At 44.8% G+C, this 21,524-nt stretch overlaps 1 protein-coding gene across 5 annotated transcripts in view; it reads left to right on the top strand.

Moving 5' to 3' along the window:
* The window catches only part of LOC105498736 (TLE family member 1, transcriptional corepressor), a 107,959-nt gene extending 87,340 nt beyond the window's left edge, over positions 1 to 20,619 (top strand). For all 5 annotated transcript variants that reach the window (XM_011771023.3, XM_011771026.3, XM_011771025.3 and 2 more), the window contains 6 exons: positions 10,681 to 10,930; positions 12,904 to 13,151; positions 16,131 to 16,278; positions 18,644 to 18,794; positions 19,777 to 19,853; positions 19,996 to 20,619. In XM_011771023.3, the coding sequence (XP_011769325.1) occupies positions 10,681 to 10,930; positions 12,904 to 13,151; positions 16,131 to 16,278; positions 18,644 to 18,794; positions 19,777 to 19,853; positions 19,996 to 20,103 (982 nt within the window). In that variant the 3' untranslated portion in view covers positions 20,104 to 20,619. The remainder of the gene's footprint in view (positions 1 to 10,680; positions 10,931 to 12,903; positions 13,152 to 16,130; positions 16,279 to 18,643; positions 18,795 to 19,776; positions 19,854 to 19,995) is intronic.
* Positions 20,620 to 21,524: the final 905 nt, after the last annotated feature.

The following is a 21,524-nucleotide window of genomic DNA, read 5'->3' on the forward strand; positions in this document are numbered from 1 at the left end:
AACACACAGTTTATTCGGCATCCCCAAGGGAAAACTAAAATCACCTTCAGGCTATGTGCATAAGGTCTGTATGAAACAGAAATGAATCTTGTGTTTAGATTGGGTTCCATCCCCAAGATAACTCATTTATGTTTATGTAAATATTCTGAAGTCTGAAAACAATCCAAGATTGGAAACACTTCTGGTTCTGAAGCATTTTGGATACGGGATGTTCGACCTGTATAAACCGACATGCCATTCAAGGCCCGTGGGTAATATCGCCCCAGCCTGCTTTTCCGGTGTCACGTCCTGTGTGCTTTATATCCTGTGCTAACCCAATGGGATGAGTCTCTGTTCCCTGATGACTCCAGCCCCTGCTCCCTGGAGCAGCTTCCCTTCTCACTGGTCTCTTCCTGTTGAAGTATTTTCTGTCCTTCAAAGCCCGCTTGAGTTGCTGCCTCCTTCATGAAGCCTTCATGGATGCCTTCCCATCTCTGGTCCCCCTCCAGTTGCACCATGAAACATCTTATAATCATGTACAGACCGTGTTTCTAACTACTTCCTCCCCAGGAGGATGGAAGCTCCCGAAGTCTTGTCCCTTGAGCACAGACACCCAGGAAACAAATGTTCATTGCCTTGAATAGGTGGGAGACAGGTCCAGGATTGTGTAAGACCCTGTGATTCATTCTTTTCTCAAGGAGATCCTTGGTTCGCATTTTCGAATTATTAAGTAGTGTTGGTTTATAAGAGGTAACCCTGAGCTTGTTTTCACACCCTCAAGGCTGGATTTAATTGGTATTGTTTAGTTCAGCATAACTTGAATTCATTTTTGGTTTTAGGACATTTATTCCCCTGAGCTCTTTGGAGATCATTGGTAAGAGAAATTCCAAAGTTTAGTTAGACTTTTTTTTTTTTTCTGGCACTGTAGCACTGCTGTTCTCCCTAAAAATACCTGGGGGCTGTGCTCTACCTGCCTTATATATTAGCACCTAGAGGTCAGTAATAACTCAGGCTAATCATAGTTTGGCTTAAGAGTCTAGGGTAGTTACGGGTCCTTTCACCCTGTGTTTTAATGCCAGACATGTAATTTAGAAATCTTCTACCCACTTGTTTAGTGTTTAAATAAATCTTTAAAGTACCTTTTTGGTTTAGAGCCTAAAGGGAAAAGAAAAATCTTAACTGCATTTGGGGTAAAATTGCCTCATAGGAAAACATTTGCAGCAGTGATTAGAGAGACCCTTTCCAGGCTTTTCGCCAAGAAAAAGTTTCAGTGGCCGGGGCTTCCCCCTTTCACCCCACTTTTTCTGTTTCTGGTCTTCTGGTTTCTCTGTTTTTGTCTAGATTCCACAGCTCGCTTATTTAGTGGACTTGAACATTGATTCAGCCCTCTTTTTATTTGACGGGGTTGTATTACTCTGGGTTCTCCAGAGGAACAAAATGAATAAACTATAGATATGGATATGGAGAAGGAGTTATTTGGAGGGGTTGACTCACATGACTGTGTAGACTGAGAAATCCCATGATTTATTGTCTGCAAGCTGGAGGCCCGGGAAAGCCGGTGTAGTTCTACTCCAAGCTGAGGCTCGAGAACCAGGAGCACTGATGATCGAGAGCAGCAGCAGGTAGATGTTCCAGCTCAAGCAAAGGGCACATTTGCTACTCCTCTAACTTTCTGTCCTGTCCAGGCCCTCAGTGATGCCCACCTGCATTGGTGAGGGGACCTTCTTTACTCAGGTTACCTATTCAAATGCTAATTTCTTCTAGAAACGGGTCTCAGAGACGCACCTAGAAATAAAGTTTTATCAGCCACTCTGGTGTCCCTTAGTCAATTTAATCAAGTTGACATATAAAGTTGACCATCACAGTGATATTTGGGTAGGTTTTTTTTTTTTTTTTTGGATCTATTAAATGCTAAAAATAACATGCCCATTCTGTTCCTTATTTTTGCCATGTGGGTATTAGTTTAGTTTCTGTTTTTCTACCTTCTGATAATATAGGAATATGTAGTTTAATTTTTTGAGATTAAGTTGAGGTGAGGCCTGTCCTTTTTAAAAAGAAAAATGAGATGGGGATGTCCAGGGTGACCTCAAACTCCTGAGCTCAGGGGATCCTCCTGACCCAGTCTCCTGAGTAGCTGGGAGGACCTTCCTTTTGATGTCAGTTGTGTTTAGCTACAATAATTCCTCACTGGACTTCTCTCTCTCCCTCTTCACCTTGTCAGAAATGACGTTTGGTTTATGGGATATAAATATAGTGTGTATATTTCTTGCTTGGATGATGCTCGTTTTTGTCTGTAGTGATAGTTCCTTTGCTGGAATGTTTTAGTTTAGCTTTGAAATAGCGATATATTAAGCCTCTTTTTGTTTTACTTTTCATCCAAGAGTTTCTCCATTTGTATCTTTGTCCTATTGAGGAGCCTTGTTCCTGCTCCAGCACACTGAGAAGTTTGGAAATGTATAATTGATAGAGAAAGTTAGGTCCTAGAACTCAGAATCTTAAATGTTGACTTTGGCTGGAATACCTCCTTGTTTATCAACTTAGGTCATCTGTTTCTTGTTTTCTTTGCTTGTAATCTTTTACATATCCATTTTAAGAAGTTTTGTATTTGCCTTTAAAAAAATAAATGAAAATCGAGTGTATGCATCTAAACAAGGAAACAAAGAGTCTCCCAACCTAATGCTTTGAAGTTTGCTACTTACAAGTTAGTTGGTAATAAAGCCCTCCGTTAACATAGAAATGCTGTCTTCTAAGTAAGGTAGAAATTATACCCGTTCTGCATATTTTCTATTTGGAAGAATACGCGAATGGCCAAACTGGAAAAATTTTGTAGATGTTATGGGTTAGATGTGCAGACCCTTAAAAAAATTTGACAGAGGGAGGTTTTACCTATAGCAGGTAAATTATACTTTCTTCTAAAATCTTAGAATAATAAGACTCTGATTTTCTTATGAGCTCCATGTCACTATTCCCCTCAGCCACCACCTTTATTAGTTTTCAGGCTAAGAGTATCCTCCGGAATCATAAATTACATTATTCTCATCCATTCTATCCTTAAGGAGCCTGGTTCCCCCAGCCCCCACAGTCACGCTCACAATGTGGACATGCCTCATGTTGCTCACAATGTGTGGGGTGAGTCTTTGTCCTGGTGGGTCCCACGTTATCCCTCTTGAGGGGATAACGTCACAGGTAGTGCTGACGTGGAAGCTAAGGTAAAGATTAACAGCTCCACTTTTGCAGCTGGGCTGAGCTGGAGTTGGCTCTACCGCTTGCTAGCTGGGTAGTTATGGGCGAGTTACTTAGAGTCTCCTGTGCCACCTTCCCTCATCTCTAAACAGTAAGGGATAGTGAGCCCCTCCTGTGATGTGGCAAGCAAAGGTTGACTATATTGCGCTTCATAGTTTTCTTGAAGTACTTTCCCATGTGGCTTCATTACTTCACACCTCAGTGGTCCTGTTTATAGGCTAAGTTTTGTCAGGGCGCTTTGTAAAAATGGGGAAATGAGGCTCAAGTTAGTTAGGCATGGTGCCCACAGGTTACTAGTCATTAAACTGAAGCAATTGCTTGTGCCTCCTGACTTCTTGCACTTGACCATGTGGGTCCTGCTTTCCAGGGCCTGGAGGCAGGATGGAGCTTGTTCCATGTGACCTGTGGTTGCTTCTGCCACAGCTTGCTTGGGAAGGGCCCAGTGTCCACTGGATTTAGCTGACTTAGGGTAAAGCTATGGATTTCACTTCATTATTGTCATTGCTTTCATTGTCTTTTTTGTGGTCTAAGTCAGCTCTGTAGGGACTGCCTTTGCCCCTTAGGAAAACTGTTACCATCTCTTAGTGACATTTGGTATAATTGCTAGACATTGCCTGGGAAAAGTTGGCTGGCATCACCCAGGGCCTTAGAGAGGAATGCCCACCTTGTTTTAGCAGATTTTCCTTACCAGGGCAACTTTTCCTGTCTCAATATATAAGTGATTAGGTAACAGTAGACAACTTGTGTTCTGATCCGTGGAGAGTGCCGGCCGGTGAAATCCTCTGCTTACCCCTGAAGAACTCTGGAATGGGAAAGACAGAAATGTTCACCGTGTGAGAAATACTCTTAGAGAGGTTAGTAGGAAAGGTTAGGACCCTGGGAAAGAATCGTCAAGGCTGGGGAGGTCGTGGCAGTCGGAGGGAGGGAGGCAGCGGCGTGTACCTGGGAGGTTGTGGCAGTCAGAGGGAGGGAGGCAGCGGCGTGTACCTGGGAGGTTGTGGCAGTCAGAGGGAGGGAGGCAGCGGCCTGTACTTGGGAGGGAGGCAGTGCTGTTCTAGCAGGAGGGAAGTTTGTGCGCAACTTGGAGATGTGACAGCATGTGATATTTTAGGGGACTGGCCTGTTGTCCCACGTGGCTGGGAGTTTAAGGTCACATGAAGTAAGACTTGTTGACACTAAATTGTAAAGGGCTTCATGAGCCCTAAAGAGCTTGAAGAGCGAATGAAGGTTTTTGGCACGATCGGATTTTTGAGCCTTGTTAATATAGCTAACAATGTCACATCCAGAGTGCCGAATCCATAGGCAGCGGGGCTTGACCACAGCCGTCATCTCTGGGGTCTGTGGTTCTTCACTATTGTTTACTTGATTCTGCCACTGCAGTTCCTATTTCCAGCAAACCAACAGCCCTGTAAACACCTGTTTTCCTTTGACCACAGAGCACAGCGTAGTTTTATTAAGAGGAGCCTGGTCTGCTAGGAAAAAACAACCTGCGCCCTTGGAACACAGTCTTGTTTTCCAGTTCACCGCGGCCGCGAAGGAGCCCAGTGGGGACTCTCTGCTTTTAGTTCCTTCACCTCTGCTGTGTGCCCAGTAAATGAAAAGCCCCTCGCTCTGAATGGGTTTTTATTTCATTCAATTTTTGAATCTGTGAAGTCGAGTGGGCTTTATTCTTTTTGATTCTGACACCAGACTTCAGAATCAGACACGATCCTGATCTGTAGGAGCTTGATTCAGAAAGCTAGGTGGGGGCTGGGGCTCAGTTCTGAGGCTTTCTGAGATGCGGGTGGGCTTCTCTGTGTGGCCCCTAGCGAGGGATCCAGGACTGACTTTCTGCCCTGCAGTTTGCCACAATTCTATCCAAACGTCCATCTCTACTCTTTGGGCGTTCGTTCTAGTCTTTGCTGAATGCCATTTCCTCCACTCTCACCTTGGATGATTTGTGAATTTTGTGTTTTTCGTTGCCTCGTCACTGCCCTTGTGCTTTCCTGATTTCCCACCCCGCGTCTTCCTCCCTTTCCGCATTCCCTGACCCACATACTTGTCCACTGGTTGAGATAAAGCCCTCAATTCAACGTATCTTCACTTGGCATTTTCAGTTGTGGTGGTTCGATAACAATACTGTCATTTCCTGAAGACTCACTGCAGGGGTCAAGTGCGGTGTTAAGTGTTTTGCAGCTGTTACCACTTTAATCCTTACAGCAACCCCTGCGACCTCTATATTTTATTGTTATTCCTGCCTTATGGATCATGAAACGGACACATTCTAGACTGCAGGCTGGCTGATTGGCAAGACCACGGTTGATGTGGCCAGAGACCCAGAGAGAGGTTCATTTAACAGCAAAGTTTGGGCACTTGATTTGGCTGTGGACCTAATCTAATGTGTTAACTGGTTAAGAGCCTTCCCCTCGACTTCCTCTAAATAACTAAAAGAATCTAAACTTTAAACATTGAAATACCATACACATACAGAAAGTTCATGAATCCCATGTGTCTAGCTCAGCGACTTTTCACCAAAGGCAGCCACCTGTGTAACCAGCCCTTGGATCAAGGAACAGAGCAGGATCATTGCCCAGAAACCCGTCCCATGCCCCTTGCAGTCACCAAGGTTAACTACCACCTTGACTTTCAGTACTGCAGATAAATTTTGCCTGTGTTCGAAATTCTAGAAATGCAGTCATTTCCATGTCCGTTCTTTTGTAGCTGGCTGCATTCGGAATTCAGGCGTGAGCGATATTCATGAATACTCACTATCTGTTTATACATTCCTCTTTCTGATTGGTTTTACTTTTCTAGTTCCTCAACCAGTAGAGAAAGTTAAGTTTCCTCCTGGGATCCCTTCACCATTGTCACGATGAGCCCTCAGTGTGGCCTTTTATCGAAAAAGCTCTGTTATTATTGTAGGTGAATAATTTCCTCCCCTGGTTTTTTCCTTCCAGTTGATCCCTCCTAAAGACCCATCTGCCCTTTGCGTTGCTCTGGTGTGTTCATTTGATTTGGCTCCGCAGCCCAGCAGGCAGCACCAGCTTCCTGCGGGGCCCCCTGTGACTGATGTATTAACATCCATATGGGTTTCCCCTGGGACTGATGAGTGTTCACAGCTTCTGACAGCAGCTCACTGCATTGTGAATCAATTTTAAATTGCCTCCGTATGATGATCGCGGGCCTCCTGTGCATTTTAAAGAAGAGGACACCTGGGAGAGAAGTGGGTGTCTTCCAAAGATCAGACAGATCTCCCGTCTGTTACTCGGTGCATCTATTTAATCGGGAACATTTAACTCTATGATAAGCAGGCTTCCGGTTGAAGGAAGATAAAATTTCCTTTCGCTGAAAAATGTGGGATTGCTGAAAGGGTGCCTGAGGGAAACCCGGCCTTACCTCGAGGCGCCCAGCTTGATTTGTGGTACACAGAGAGAAACTAGTCCTTACGTGTTATTTCTCTCATAGCACCGAGATCTTTGAGAAGCAGTTTCCCCACCTTAACCACCATCCTTATAAATCATGTGCAACTCAATTGTTTTACTTTTATTTTTATTTTTTAAATTATTATTTTATTATTTTTTTTGAAATGGAGTCTTGCTCTGTTGCCCAGGCTGGAGTGCCGTGGTGCGATCTTGGCTCAGTGCAAGCTCCGCCTCCCGGGTTCACGCCATTCTCCTGCCTCAGCCTCCCGAGTAGCTGGGACTACAGGTGCCCGCCACCACACTCAGCTAATTTTTTTGTATTTTTAGTAGAGACGGGATTTCACTCTGTTAGCCAGGATGGTCTTGATCTCCTGATCTCGTGATCCGCCCGCCTCAGCCTCCCAAAGTGCTGGGATTACAAGAGCGAGCCACAGCACCAGACCTCAGTTGTTTTATTTTATGGAAATTTACTTGTCATTTCTTCAGTATCACCTGGCTTTTTTGTTGTTGTTTTTGGACCCAGAGCATGGAGCCTGATTCTGAGTCATAGAACTTGGCTACTGGACGTTGTTCGTTGAGCATTCTTCAAAGCCTAGAATTCTTGTAGGACATGAATAGACTTAAACTCTCACAGTTCTGTGGCAATCTTTAAGGGCAACAAAATGCTATTTGATTATTAATCCAAATATCCCATAATAAACGGCATAGGTTCCTGTTTAACTATGATGTGGGCTCGATATATTGCTAAGGACACCAAATAATCCTGTTGGATGAAAAATGAGATTGAGTGGTTTGGTGATGTGAGGGCTTAGAGCTATATTTTTTTGTTTGTTTGTTTGTTTTGTTTTTTTTTTTGAGACGGAGTCTCGCTCTGTCGCCCAGGCTGGAGTGCAGTGACCGGATCTCAGCTCACTGCAAGCTCCGCCTCCCGGGTTTACGCCATTCTCCTGCCTCAGCCTCCCGAGTAGCTGGGACTACAGGCGCCCGCCACCTCGCCTGGCTAGTTTTTTGTATTTTTTAGTAGAGACGGGGTTTCACCGTGTTAGCCAGGATGGTCTCGATCTCCTGACCTCGTGATCCGCCCGTCTCGGCCTCCCAAAGTGCTGGGATTACAGGCTTGAGCCACCGCGCCCGGCCCCTAGAGCTATATTGTTTTTATACGTGTATTTATTTCCCAGGACAGTCTCCATGGTTCCCATTACATGTGCTTATTCATTAAAATTAAGAGTAACATTAAGGATTTGGGCCAAATAGCTATTTTACTATTAGTTACTGGTACCAATTTGCCAGCAGGTAACAGATTGAGATTGTGTCCTGTGGTTGAGTGGGGGGGAAGTTTAAAAGTCTTCATGTGTTTGATGTTTTGCTTTTATGGAGGGAAGATAATAGCATGCATTTTATTTTCAAACAAATGTATGTGGGTTTTAAGTGCAGGGTGGTAGAGACATGGCATAATCGTTTTCAGTTTTGTGCTTGCTAAGTTACTTTACAAAATTTGAGTTTGTATTAAAATGAAAATTTAAGCACTGTGTTAGTACTCATGGTGTTTACATTATGTATAAAGCTGCCAATGACAGGCTCCAGAAAGGCACACTTTTTCAAGGGTTATTGGCAGGAGGAAGCAGTGCCTACTTCACTTATTGTTGATGGTTTGAACTTTTAGCGCTTCTAGTGATTTCAAGTTAAGAAAGTGGAAATAGTGGTCTTCAAAGTAGAATGTGCATACTTTTCTTTTTTAAGACGGAGTCTTGCTCTTGTCGCCCAGGGTGGAGTGCAGTGGCGTGATCTTGGCTCACTGCAACCTCCATTTCCCAGGTTCAAGTGATTCTCCTGCCTCAGCCTCCCAAGTAGCTGGGATTACAGGCATGTGCCACCACGCCCAGCTATTTTTTGTATTTTTAGTAGAGACGGGATTTCACCATGTTGGTCAGGCTGGTCTTGAACTCCTGACCTTGTGATCCGCCCCCCTCTGCCTCCCAAAGTGCTGGGATTACAGGCGTGAGCCACCGCGCCCAGCCAAATGTGCATCATTTTATCAGTTGACATAGAGTGAAAACATTAGCACTTCCCTTTCTTCTATCCTCTAAAGTGTCTTTTCTTTGTTTATGTTTTATCATGTCCCTAGGATCTTAGCTCTTGGAGTTTAAATTAAATTCGTTGGAGAAAAAATATGCTTTGAATTTTGGTGTAGAAGTAGAAGTGGGTAATCAGGATTAGGTTTGTTTGTATTTAACAGGGGAAGAAAATGGTAGCTTAAATAATGTGGAAGTTTATTACTCTCTCACATAAAAGACACTGGCTCTCAGCGGCTCAGGGCAGGTATGACAGCCCCATAGTGTCACCAGGGCCTCTGCATCCTGTCTTTCTGTTCTGTCTCCCCCAGCAATTCCTTCCTTCCTTCCTTCCTTCCTTCCTTCCTTCCTTCCTTCCTTCCTTCCTTCCTTCCTTCCTTCCTTCCTTCCTTCCTTCCTTCCTTCCTTCCTTCCTTCCTCCCTCCCTCCCTCCCTCCCTCCCTCCTCCCTTCCTTTCCCTTCCCTTCCCTTCCCTTCCCTTCCCTTCCCTTCCCTCCCCTCCCCTCCCCTCCCCTCCCCTCCCCTCCCCTCCCCTCCCCTCCCCTTCCTCCCCCCCCTCCATCCCTCCCTTCCTTCCTTCCATTTTAAGTTCTGGGATACATGTGCAGAATGTGCAAGTTTGTTACATAGGTATACACATGCCATGGTGGTTTGCTGCACCCATCAACCCATCACCTACGTTAGGTATTTCTCCTAATGCTATCCTTCCCCTAGCCCCCCACCTCCTGGCAGGCCCCAGTGTGTGATATTCCCCTCCCTGTGTCCATGTGTTCTCATTGTTCAACTCCCACTTATGAGTGAGAACATACAGTGTTTGGTTTTCTGTTCCTATGTTAGTTTGCTGAGAATGATGGTTTCTAGTTTCATCCATGTCCCTGCAAAGGACATGAACTCATCCTTTTTTTTTTTTATGGCTGTATAGTATTCCATGGTGTATATGTGTAACATTTTCTTTATCCAGTCTATCATTGATGGGCATTTGGGTTGGTTCCACATCTTTGCTATCCAGCAATTGATTTCTGTCTTTGAAATCAACCTCTGGGCCATAGGAGCACCAGTCATCCCTCTTAGCTCAGGCAGTGGGAAGGAAGAAGAGAAGAGGGCAGGTATGCTCCCTCCCTATTTATTTTTTTAGAGCAGTTATGGGTTCCAGGCAAAATAGAGTGGAAAGTTACAGAAGAGTTCCCATATTCCCCATCCCTCTCCTCTCTTTCAAGTTCAGAACTTCCTCAGTGCCATCCAGCAGCTTCTTCTTAGACCTTATTGGTCAGAACAGAGGCACGCTGGGCTAAAGGAGAGTGGGGAAGAGTAGTTTTTTTAGCTGGGCACTTTGCTGCCTTATATAATGGCGTTCCTGACCAACATAGGCAAGGAAGATTGTTGAGTAGGAAACCTAAAATCCTGTTTAAAGCCATATAAGATAATCTCTTATTTTCTCTTCCTTAAGCAAAAGAAAGTTGAAGTCCAAACCATAAACTGGTATTTTTAGAAAGCTGTTTTTTGGGGTGGGGGGGTTGTTTTTGCTATTAAAATACACTATCTACTCTGTTTAATTATTATTAGTTCTTAAGGGCTTCATCTTTAGCAGGGAAAATAATCATTTAAAATTATACTAAGAAATCATAAAATTACACAAGATACATGGAAGGAGGTATTTTATGTTCATTTGGAAGCGCGTTAAGTGTTTTATAAGGAGATTTGAGGGAATGCTTTATAGAATGGATAAGAACGATTTAAATACCTTAAAAAAATTTTAAATACAGTTCTATGTATATGTCATTTGGTACACGCTAGATTTCTGCTATTAATTATTTTAAATTTGCACCATCAGTAAATACTTCAACTTGTATTGTTTTGAAAGGAAAATATACAAGAGAATCTTTCCTTTTTTTCATCGTTTTCGTAGTCGTAGCATGTTGCCGAGGTAATGACTGCTTCCTCTGTCAATGTGTTTTCTGTCTTCTCTCCATTCGTTTTTCCAAAAGTGCGTACTCCTTCCACGTTACCGCAGACGGTCAGATGCAGCCTGTCCCTTTTCCCCCCGATGCCCTCATCGGACCCGGAATCCCCCGGCATGCTCGCCAGATCAACACCCTCAACCACGGGGAGGTGGTGTGCGCGGTGACCATCAGCAACCCCACGAGACACGTGTACACAGGCGGGAAGGGCTGCGTCAAGGTCTGGGACATCAGCCACCCTGGCAATAAGAGTCCTGTCTCCCAGCTCGACTGTCTGGTGAGTGGACAGGAACTGGTGCACAAGGGCAATTTCTCCCTGGAGATTCAATAAGGAAATAGCTGTGTGGGCCTGGGTTTTATTCCCATTATGAGGAAATAGAAGCCCCTTCTGTTTCCTGTGTTGGGTATTTAACCCCCTCGGCCCCCCGTTTAAATGCGAAGGTTTCATTTGTTGCTGTTGCACTGGCTAAATCCCAGAGTTGATGGATTTCTTTTTATAAAATATTTTACACTGGTTTACAGAGGCTCTCCTTGTGTATGGATGTACATTACAAAAGGGGGTTTCCCATTTAATGGACAAAAGCACAACTTGGCCTGGACTCTGGTCCCTGCCATCCACTCAGTTTTTAATTTCCCTATAGCCTTTAGATAAATATAGAATAGTAAATTTTTTTTTTTTTTTTGAGACGGAGTCTCTTTCTATCGCCCAGGCTGGAGTGCGGTGGCCGGATCTCAGCTCACTGCAAGCTCCGCCTCCCGGGTTCACGCCATTCTCCTGCCTCAGCCTCCCGAGTAGCTGGGACTACAGGCGCCCGCCGCCTCGCCCGGCTAATTTTTTGTATTTTTTAGTAGAGACGGGGTTTCACCATGTTAGCCAGGATGGTCTCGATCTCCTGACCTCGTGATCCGCCCATCTCGGCCTCCTAAAGTGCTGGGATTACAGGCTTGAGCCACCGCGCCCGGCCGAATAGTAAATATTTGATAACATGGCATAAAAACCATTCTGAACAGGGTAAGGTCTGTGTTTTTAAGGGACACCTGAGAGAGCTGGTTAGGTTTTATGACCTTCACTTCAGGAAAGGGTTAAAGGCTGTCACTGCAAAGACTGGGGACAGCCATCAACAAAATAGAGCGGTGAGAATGCGTTCCCAGAGTTCCTAAGCCATGTCCGCTCAGAGCCTGAGAATACCATTTTGCATTTTTCAGGGACATAAAACATGTTGGGACATGTTCCAGTCTCTAAACCATAACCCCAGGATTTACAGAGCACATACCGCTGGCCTTAAGCAGACTCCGAACTGCCCTGCCCTGCCATGCCCTGGCATGGGGTCTGCCTGCGCTCTGCGGTTGCAGATGGTGCCGTGTACCACTGCCTGCCTGGAAAATTGTAAGGATTCCGGAGAGAGTGTTTCCAGAAAGCTGAGTGGCAGTGTTTTTGAAACACAGACTTGTGTTTAGAGTAGTTATTAGTGCCTTTTTTAAAAAAACAAATAACTTCCAAATGTCTTCATTCATGAAACTTATATTTAAATATGGCCCAACATTCTATAGCAGTGGGAATATCCTTTGTTGAAGTCACGTGTCTAAGGTTTCTTTAATCTTTGAAAGACAGTCCATCGTGAAAAGCACTTAAGCAAACTTTAGCCATATCTGCATCTTTCAGGGGTTGATCATATGAGGGCCCCCCACCCCCACCCCCTTCATATGTGTTGGTTTTGATGGCAAGGTGCCTGCTTTTATCAGGTTCTTTGGCCTTTGCATTGAGGGGCTTAGATATAATAGCAGCCACATGACAACTTGAGAAAGCAGCTTTGGTAAGTTATTAGCAAGAATCCCTCTGACTAATGAAGTAATGTGCTCAGCATAACGAAGACCAAAACATAGACGGGGGCCTGCAGTGTCCAAGCAGTAAATGATGCAGGGTGATGAGGCAGATGTATAAACGAGCTTGGAAAAGTGGTTTCTTCTCAGGGAACTGTGTGTACACCTGGACCTCATACCTAGATAGTTTCAGCTCTGTGATGCAGGACACCAGAAACAGTTATCTAAGCTCCTGTGAATTTGTTTTGTTTACTGTTTTGAAGGAGACAGTTGTGCTTGGACCCCAATCTTGACTAGAGATCTCTTGCTCTGTTAGAGTGTCCGTGAAATGTCACTCTTTAACTCAAAAAACCAAGACAGCCATTAGAGAACATGGTGCTATGATTGCTCGGTAATTCATTGTAGCAATGAATTATGTTTATTTTACAGAACAGAGACAATTATATCCGTTCCTGTAAATTGCTACCTGATGGCTGCACTCTCATAGTGGGAGGGGAAGCCAGTACTTTGTCCATTTGGGACCTGGCAGCTCCGACCCCACGCATCAAGGCGGAGCTGACATCCTCGGCCCCCGCCTGCTACGCCCTGGCCATCAGCCCCGATTCCAAGGTCTGCTTCTCATGCTGCAGCGACGGCAACATCGCTGTGTGGGATCTGCACAACCAGACACTAGTGAGGTGAGCAAAGATGGTCGTCTAAGGAGGGGTTCCCTTCTTGAGCAGCCGGGCCTATCACCTCTGCTTCTCTCTGGCTGCCCGCAGCCTGCACAGTAAGAGCCTCTTGAATGCCAGGCATGGGGTTAGATGATGGGGGAACAAAGACAACCGTGTTGCTGCCTTTGGGGGGCTTACAGTCTTGCTACCATGCCTGGGGTCACCGAGACGTTCTATCTCCTTATAGATAGTCTGTATATCCTATAGTCTGTATGTCAGCCCGCATACAGACTCCAAACTTGTTCAAAAAATATTTCTGGCTTTTGCCAAGGGGTGGCCTAATGTGAATTACACGGCAGCACAAAGGGCCCTCGCTACTAGATGTTTTGGGCTTTGGCTAGAACTTGGTGCAGACAAGAGCCAACTGATAAAAGATAACAGAAAATCAACAAGGAGACATGAGAAGAGCAGATTCCATGAATTTCACCCACAAAATGGTTTTAAAGTATCTCAATAATGAAATAGGAGACCTGCCCAGGGGTGGTTCCACCCAGGAGCCCGCAGGGTTTTGCCTCGCGTCCTGGCATTGGCCCTGTCCCCTTAGCAGCAGCTGCAGTTCTGGTACCCTTGTGTCTCTCCTCAGCTCCCCCACCAAATGCCCCCTTCAGAAGTCAGTGCTCACACCAGAACTGTTCTCACAAAGTCTTTTTAAAGTAAGCACGAATGAAACATGAAAGGTAAAATGAAGCACGTGTTTTACTCTTGTTTCATCTTCACTGGGAAGCCATCCCTGTGGATGGTGCAGTTTGGGGTCCATGGCTTGTTTGGTAAGTCCCCTCTTGTGCTGCCCAGAGAAGGCACGGGCTCCAGAAATCATCGTGACAGCTCACTCTCTTCAAACCTCCGCTGTAGAAATCCATTAAGTGTCATTGAGCTGGGCCCGGTCCCTGCGTGTGGGCGACAGTGCGGCAGTTATTTTCCTCTTCCGTTTGCTGAGTAGTGTAGGTGAGCAAAACGGAATAATGGAGCCAGAGCCGAACGCCCTCTCAACCTTTTATCCTAGCAAAGTGACTTGTTTTTTCTTTTTTTAAAACTCCATAAGTAGCACTTTCAAAATATCAATTCCAAGCACTTTTCAGATATTCCTCCACTTAGTCCTCATGACACTGTCCTGCTATTTGTCCCATTTTATAGATGAAGTGCCTGAGGCTCAGAGAGGGTAAGTTACTGGCTTCAGGTTGCACAGTCGGATGTGGTGGAGTCAAGCTGGGGCCCAGGCATTCTGCTGTCTTCTCTGTGCTGTGATCCCTTGCTCCGTGCCGGCTCCTGGGGAGTAAATACCTGTTGGATAGGATGGGGTAGCATCTTACAAATCTTTCTCTGGACCGCCCACAGGTGGCTAGTGGCTGCCGCCTGTAACAGGGCCATGCACAGCCTATTGCATGTCTTTGTATCCATCGTAACCCAGCACATTCTGAACAGTCATAGGATGTGCCTGAGAGTCATGCTGAAGTATATGGATGGAGGGAGGGCAGCGGGATGGGAGGCAGCCGTCAGGTACCATATGTCAGCAGAGGAACATGTTTTCAGTCAAGGAGGAACAGCGTTTAATGAGTTAGAAAGGTCCAAAGAAGTCAGAGGGTCAAGAGATCACTGGATTTCCAGAGCGGTTTGAAGGGAAGAAAAGCAACACTTTCAGCAAGAGACGCAGCGACTGCTCCAGGCCTGGGTGTTCTGTGGGGATGTCTGGGAAGCGAGCAGAAACACTTGAGGTCCACCTACACGGCCGCAGTAGAGGAGAGAGGACCAAGCCTGGATCCTAAAGTGCAGAAGTTGGGAATGGCTTGCAGAGAGAAGATGTTTAAAGTGATGGTTCACATCTTGGCTTAGAATTTAGGACAGTAGTGGTGCTTTTTCCTTCCCTTGCACTCTTTAAAATCCAAGCTCAGGTTAAAAGTTTGGAGCTCTATGGGAATGATAAGGTGTGGGGATCCTGGAGGAAGAAGCAGCGTGGAAGCTTTCCTCTCGGTGTTGAAATTCTCACGCAGTTCTTTACTGGATCCCGCCTGGTTCCGAGGGTGGGTCTAGACTTTGTTCACCTTTTCTGGCTGCTCCCCCACCAGCTCCCTCTCAGCATGCAGAACTGAGTCCAGGATGGTCGCCATCCCTGCTGGGGCTTACAATGACCTCCCCTCAGCCGCTCTGCTCATTGCCTTGCACAGCATCTGTGCTCAGCAGATCCCTGTTAGCTGATAGTTTCTGGTGGCGATTTTTGAATGTAGCACAAGGTTCTGCTTTAAAGAACAACCTTGTGCTCAGCTTGGAGGCAGAGTCTTTCTGAGGTGCCCATGGCAATTACCTCTGTCTCTGCCCAATGCCTCTGAGGTCAGGAGGCTGGTATGCGTGACCCTTTGTCTCTGGGAGTCCAGATTTCCTAATGCAGGGCTCTTTCTAACAGAAAGCAAGGTTGAGTAAATACATGAGCTCATGCTCTGTTGGCACGTAGAGCATTGCTGTGTTGATCCACTCATGGAAACAGCAATGCTTCTGTCCACTCTGCTTGTAACGTCCCCGTTTCTTTCTCTCATGGATTCAGGCCTGCACAATTAAAGAACAGACCTTTATCTTTCCATAAGGAATACAATTGGGATTTTGTGTGTTTGTCTTTTATTTTTTATTTAACAATTCAACACTTTTCCAGAGCTGGCAAGAATTGTACCTTGCAGATGGATTTGTCAGAGTAGTGTATTTAACTTCTGGGTAGTGACCTGCACTGGCATATTCCATTTCTTTAGCACTTGGATCGTGAAAAAAAAGGAAAGACAATCAGCAGGTGCTGTGTCCCCTCCTCCTCGGGGGAAGGTTAGTTTGATCTTGCACATCAGCAGACACTGGTGGGATGACACACACACATGCACACACAGGGTCCAAAACTAACAACACAACAGTGTTTACCTTGAGCTCTGGCAGGAAATCATTATTCAATCTGGTTTGTTTTATCAGGCAATTCCAGGGCCACACAGACGGAGCCAGCTGTATTGACATTTCTAATGATGGCACCAAGCTCTGGACGGGTGGTTTGGACAACACGGTCAGGTCCTGGGACCTGCGCGAAGGGCGGCAGCTGCAGCAGCACGACTTCACCTCCCAGGTGACTGAGTGACTTCCGCTTGCCCCAGAGTCTGGGAGGTGCTGGGGTGTGTCTTCCTCCTCATACCCTCCCCGCTTACCCTAGGATGTTAGTGGCTGGACAAACAGATCAGGGCCGAATTTGAGATAACTAATTTAAAAACAACGACCACCACCTCCTCCTTCACGACCCTCCCCACTACCTTCCCCAAAACTCCTAGAGTGGTTTTTAGAATCCTGTAGATTAAGGGGTGTTCGCTGTTATATTTATATATGAGTTTGTTTAAGGGATTTGTACGGTGAGGAATATATAGTTTTCCTTCAGCAGTGTTTGATCGGTGGCACGTATTCTCACCATCTAATGTAGGAGTAGGAGATAATTTTTTTGATTCCCAAATAAATAGAGCTTGAGAAATCTGCAGAATGTCACTAGGAGTGGAGAGAAGTCACAGCCTCTCTGAAAGTTCATTTATTTCCCCTGCACCAGAGAGCTTAAAAAAATGCAGAAATACCTCAGTGATATGCATTTTATTCCTCATCCTTTAAAAAATGAACTTGTGGCTGACTAGATTTGCAGACTTTTGAAATAATATATAAATGGCAGCTTTGTAGATTGTGAAAAGTATTTTGATGTCCAGTGTCTGAGTGTAGACTTGTTTTGGAAAAAACAGTGTTTGCCGTTTTAAATGCTTTCTGGTGGTAGAATTGTTGCCTTGATCATGACTTGGCAATTTTTTTTTTTCTTTACCTTGTTTTGTAATAAAAATAATTCTACTCAGAAAACTAGGACAGAAACAGAAAACAAGCATATATACTTCTAAATTTCATATTCTGGTTAACATTTTGTTGAGTTTCTTAGAGTCTTGCTGTTTTCCCTCTTTCCTAACATAAGTAGGATACAATTTTTGGTCTGCCTTTTTTGTTTTTTTTTAAACTTCTTAGAGAAATTCTCAAATACATATGAGTACAGCAAATGTCCAAGCAGTTATGAGAGTACAGAGAATTGTACAATAAACGCCACATGCCCATCACTCAGCTTTAAGTTATTTGGCCGTGTGATAACTCTTGTCCCCATCCCCAAACACTGGATTATTTTAAAGTAAATTCCAGACAGCATATCATTTTATCCATAAGCACAGTCATGCACCATATAACCTTTTGGCCAAGGACAGACCTCAAATGTGACAGTGATCCCTTAAGATTATAATACCATATTTTTCTGTACCTTTTCAATGTTTAGATATATCTGAGTGTACACATACTTCCCATTATGCTACAGTTGCCTACAGTACTCAGTACAGTAGCATGCTGTGCAGGCTTGTAGCCTACGAGTGATAGGCTCCCCCATCTAGGTGTGTGTAAGTGCACTCTGTGAAGTTCACACAATAAAGTAACCTAATGAGGCCAGGCGCAGTGGCTCACGCCTATAATCCCAACACTTTGGGAGGCCGAGGCAGACGGATCACGAGGTCAGGAGATCGAGACCATCCTGGCTAACATGGTGAAACTCCGTCTCTACTAAAAATACAAAAAATTAGCCGGGCGTGGTGGTGGGCGCCTGTAGTCCCAGCAACTCAGGAGGCTGAGGCAGGAGAATGGCGTGAACGTGGGAGGCAGAGCTTGTAGTGAGCCGAGATCTCGTCACTGCACTCCAGTCTGGGTGACAGAGCGAGACTCCGTCTCAAAAAATAAAGAAATTAAAAGACTGGGCGCAGTGGCTCATGCCTGTAATCCCAGCACTCTGGGAGGCAGAGGTAGTTGGATCCAGGGGTCAGGAGTTCGAGACCAGCCTGGCCAATATGGTGAAACCCTGTCTCTACTAAAAATACAAAAATTAGCCAGGCGTGGTGGCTCATGCCTGGAGTCCCAGCTAGTCAGGAGGCTGAGGCAGGAGAATCACTTGAACCCAGGAGGCAGGGGTTGCAGTGAGCTGAGATCGTGCCACTGCACTCTGGCCTGGGCGACAGAGCAAAACTCCATCTCGAAAAAAATAAAAATATAAAAATAAATAAAAAACAAAATAAAGTCACCTAACGACACATTTCTCAGAACACATCTGCCTCGATAGGTGATATATGATTGTATTTCAGTTACTGTCTCGAAAAGGTAAGGCCTGCTTTAAAATGTACACATGAATGCCATTATTATTAGGAATCATTTCTTAATTTTATCCCAAAGGACAGAGGGGTTCAAATGTTTCCAGTTTCCTAAAGGTTTTGACACTTGGTTCATCTGCGTTAGATCACTTGCCCTGTGGCCCTCCCCACAGTCTGGACTCGGATGATTACCTCCGCCTATTCTTGCTCTTTCCCCCGCTTTCACATTGCGTCTTCCCTTCCTAAGTGTATCAGGCGGAATCATGAGTGAACCTGTCCTGCTCCTTGCAGATCTTCTCCCTGGGCTACTGCCCCACAGGGGAGTGGCTGGCAGTGGGCATGGAGAGCAGCAACGTGGAGGTGCTGCACGTGAACAAGCCCGACAAGTACCAGTTGCACCTGCACGAGAGCTGCGTGCTGTCCCTGAAATTTGCTTACTGTGGTGAGTTCAGCCGAAAGGAAACTGGCGGTCGTTGATGGCCCAAATGGAAAATGCTTCTTAAAAAAATATGGTAGAGATCATATCTGGAAACAGTGTTGTTCTTTGAGCAGCTGGATGCAATAATTCCATTGTTTTAATATGCCCTTCAGAGCACAGCAATGTCTGTTTCAGTTTGTTTTGCTAATTTGAGAAAAGTCAGCAGGCAATGATGTGATTGCCTAATACAAGGTTTGGACACAGGTTTGTTTCAGTGGGGGTTGGGAGATGACAATGAGTTTCCACTTTGTAGAGGGGTGGGTGGGAATTTACTGAAGAATGGGGCAGGGGCAATGGAAGTCATGAGCTGTCCGTGATGAGGAATCCAGGGTCAGAGAAGCGGATATTTAGGTGTACCCAGACACTTAGTTACACTCTACAGTGAGGTTGAAGACGGAAGAAGTTCATGTGGAAACCCTTCTTGTGCACTGCAGATGGGCAGATACCTGTTCACAGGATGCAGAGGTGGACGGACGGACAGATGGATGGATGGATGGATGGATGGATGGATGGATGGATGGATGGATAGATGAATGCCTATCACTTATTGAGCATTTTTCTTCGTGCTATATGATGTGACTGGCATTTTACTTAAGTTAGATGTTTAATCCTGTCTAGTCCCATTTTATCATGGGAAGACTGACTAAAATAGAAGACATTCTTCATTGATTCTATATTTGAGGGTTACCGTGTGTTGGATATGATGCTACTAGTCCTGTATCCAGTGACTAAGGAGGCTGACACCTCTTAGATTATACCCAAGATCACACTGATAAATCACTGAGGAGCCCAGATTTAAAACCACTGTTCATGTCACGGACCAGTCCCTTAGGGCATGATAGTTCATACATTAAAAATGTTCTTAGTTTGATTCAGTCCCAGTTGCTAATTGTATAAGTAGGAATTTTAACCTTGTGAAAACGAGATATTCCTTTGCTAATTCTAGGTAAATGGTTTGTAAGTACTGGAAAAGATAACCTCCTCAATGCTTGGCGGACCCCCTATGGAGCCAGCATATTCCAGGTGAGTAAGTGCTCCTCACCTAGATCCACAATTTCACCACAGTGTTGCCTTTGAAACCAGGAGTGAAGGCGCCTCAGAGGGAGCGGGGCCTCTGAGTACCGTTGTTCCACATTAAACACGTGTTCATTGTTTTCTCTTCCAGTCCAAAGAGTCCTCGTCAGTGCTTAGCTGTGACATCTCTGTGGATGATAAGTACATAGTCACTGGCTCAGGGGACAAGAAGGCTACAGTCTATGAAGTCATCTACTGAAAACATGATGTGGTTTAACGTTGATAGTTGAATTGGGCCAAAATGTTTCGAATTTGTAGAAATAGAAAAGTTGTAACTTTAAAAGAGAAAAAAACATACAAACACCTGTTTCCAAACCTTGACACGAAACTACTTTGAGTCTACAAAGAGGAGGCGACAAGTCCATCAGCAGAAAGTCACCTGTCTACATAGACCAAATGGAGCACCAAGGCCAAGCAGACAGAGGGGCCATGGGTTGTGGGATTGAGGAACGGAATCGGCCGACTCACGTGACAGCCCATTCTTTCTTTCTGGGTGATCTGGGGATCACGCCTTGCCCAAGTGTGAGATTACCTTTCCTATTCCTTGCAGTTCACCTCACTTTCTGTCGTTTGTAGAGCAGTGGTGTCTCCAATGAACTTGTTTCCTGGTTTTGCATCTTGTGAAATGTTTTTTTGTATTTTTGTTGAAGGTTAAACATTTGTATAAATTGTAAATATATTTGGTTTATTACAGTAAAGGCTTTAGTACCAATAAGTGGTTTTCCTTTTCTTTCTTTATTGTTTTTTATTACAGCTTTGGGATCATCAATGTGGGTTTTGTAAGCAAAGATTATACATTTGTAGAGGAAGTTTTGAATTGCACTGCTTATTTTATAAATATATTTGGTGGTAGGCTCCCGTTGCATTAGAACCTAATCCTTCACAAGCCTGAGTTACTGGGAGCTCAAGACTAGGAATTGTGAGTCATTGAAGGTTTACTAATGACAGTTTTCTTTAGGAAGGTAAAATTACTTCATCAAGATTTGTTCTTTTGTTATGATACTGTTGTGATTCAAGGTCACAAATTAAAACTCTGCTTTTTTCTGGTGATTCATTGGAAGGCAAAATATTCCTTTTTCTAGGAAGGCCCAATCTTTTCTTTCTTTTCCCTTTCTCTTTCCCTTTCTCTTTTTCTTTCTTTCGTTCTCTCCCTCTCTTTTTTTGTTTAAAGATTTGGGTTCACACTCTGTTTGTTACCCAGGTTGGAGTGCATGATCACATCTCACTGCAGCCTTGAGCTCCTGGGCTTAAGCAATCCTCCCACTTCAGCCTCCTGAATAGCCGGGCTAATTTTTTTTTTTTTTTTAATTTTCATTTTTTGTAGAGGCAGAGTCTCACTTTGTTGCCCAGGCTGGTCTCGACCTCCTGGCCTCAAGTGATCCTCCTGCCTTGGTCTCCCAAAGTGCTAGGTTAAAGGCGTGACCAACTACATGCCGGCCCCAATAGTTTCAAATCTGTATTCTCGCTCTTCACAAGCTTCACTTGGGTTTTGTGTTATGATCGATGATACATAGAAAGCTGCAGAGTTCATTCACCTGTAAAGCGTGGAAAGCCAGCTGGTTTTGTCTTCATTAGTACTTATTTGGTCTATTATACAAATTTAGTTAAGCCAACCATACC

Source organism: Macaca nemestrina, chromosome 14 (assembly GCF_043159975.1).
Source record: "Macaca nemestrina isolate mMacNem1 chromosome 14, mMacNem.hap1, whole genome shotgun sequence".
In the NCBI taxonomy this organism is placed as follows: domain Eukaryota; kingdom Metazoa; phylum Chordata; class Mammalia; order Primates; family Cercopithecidae; genus Macaca; species Macaca nemestrina.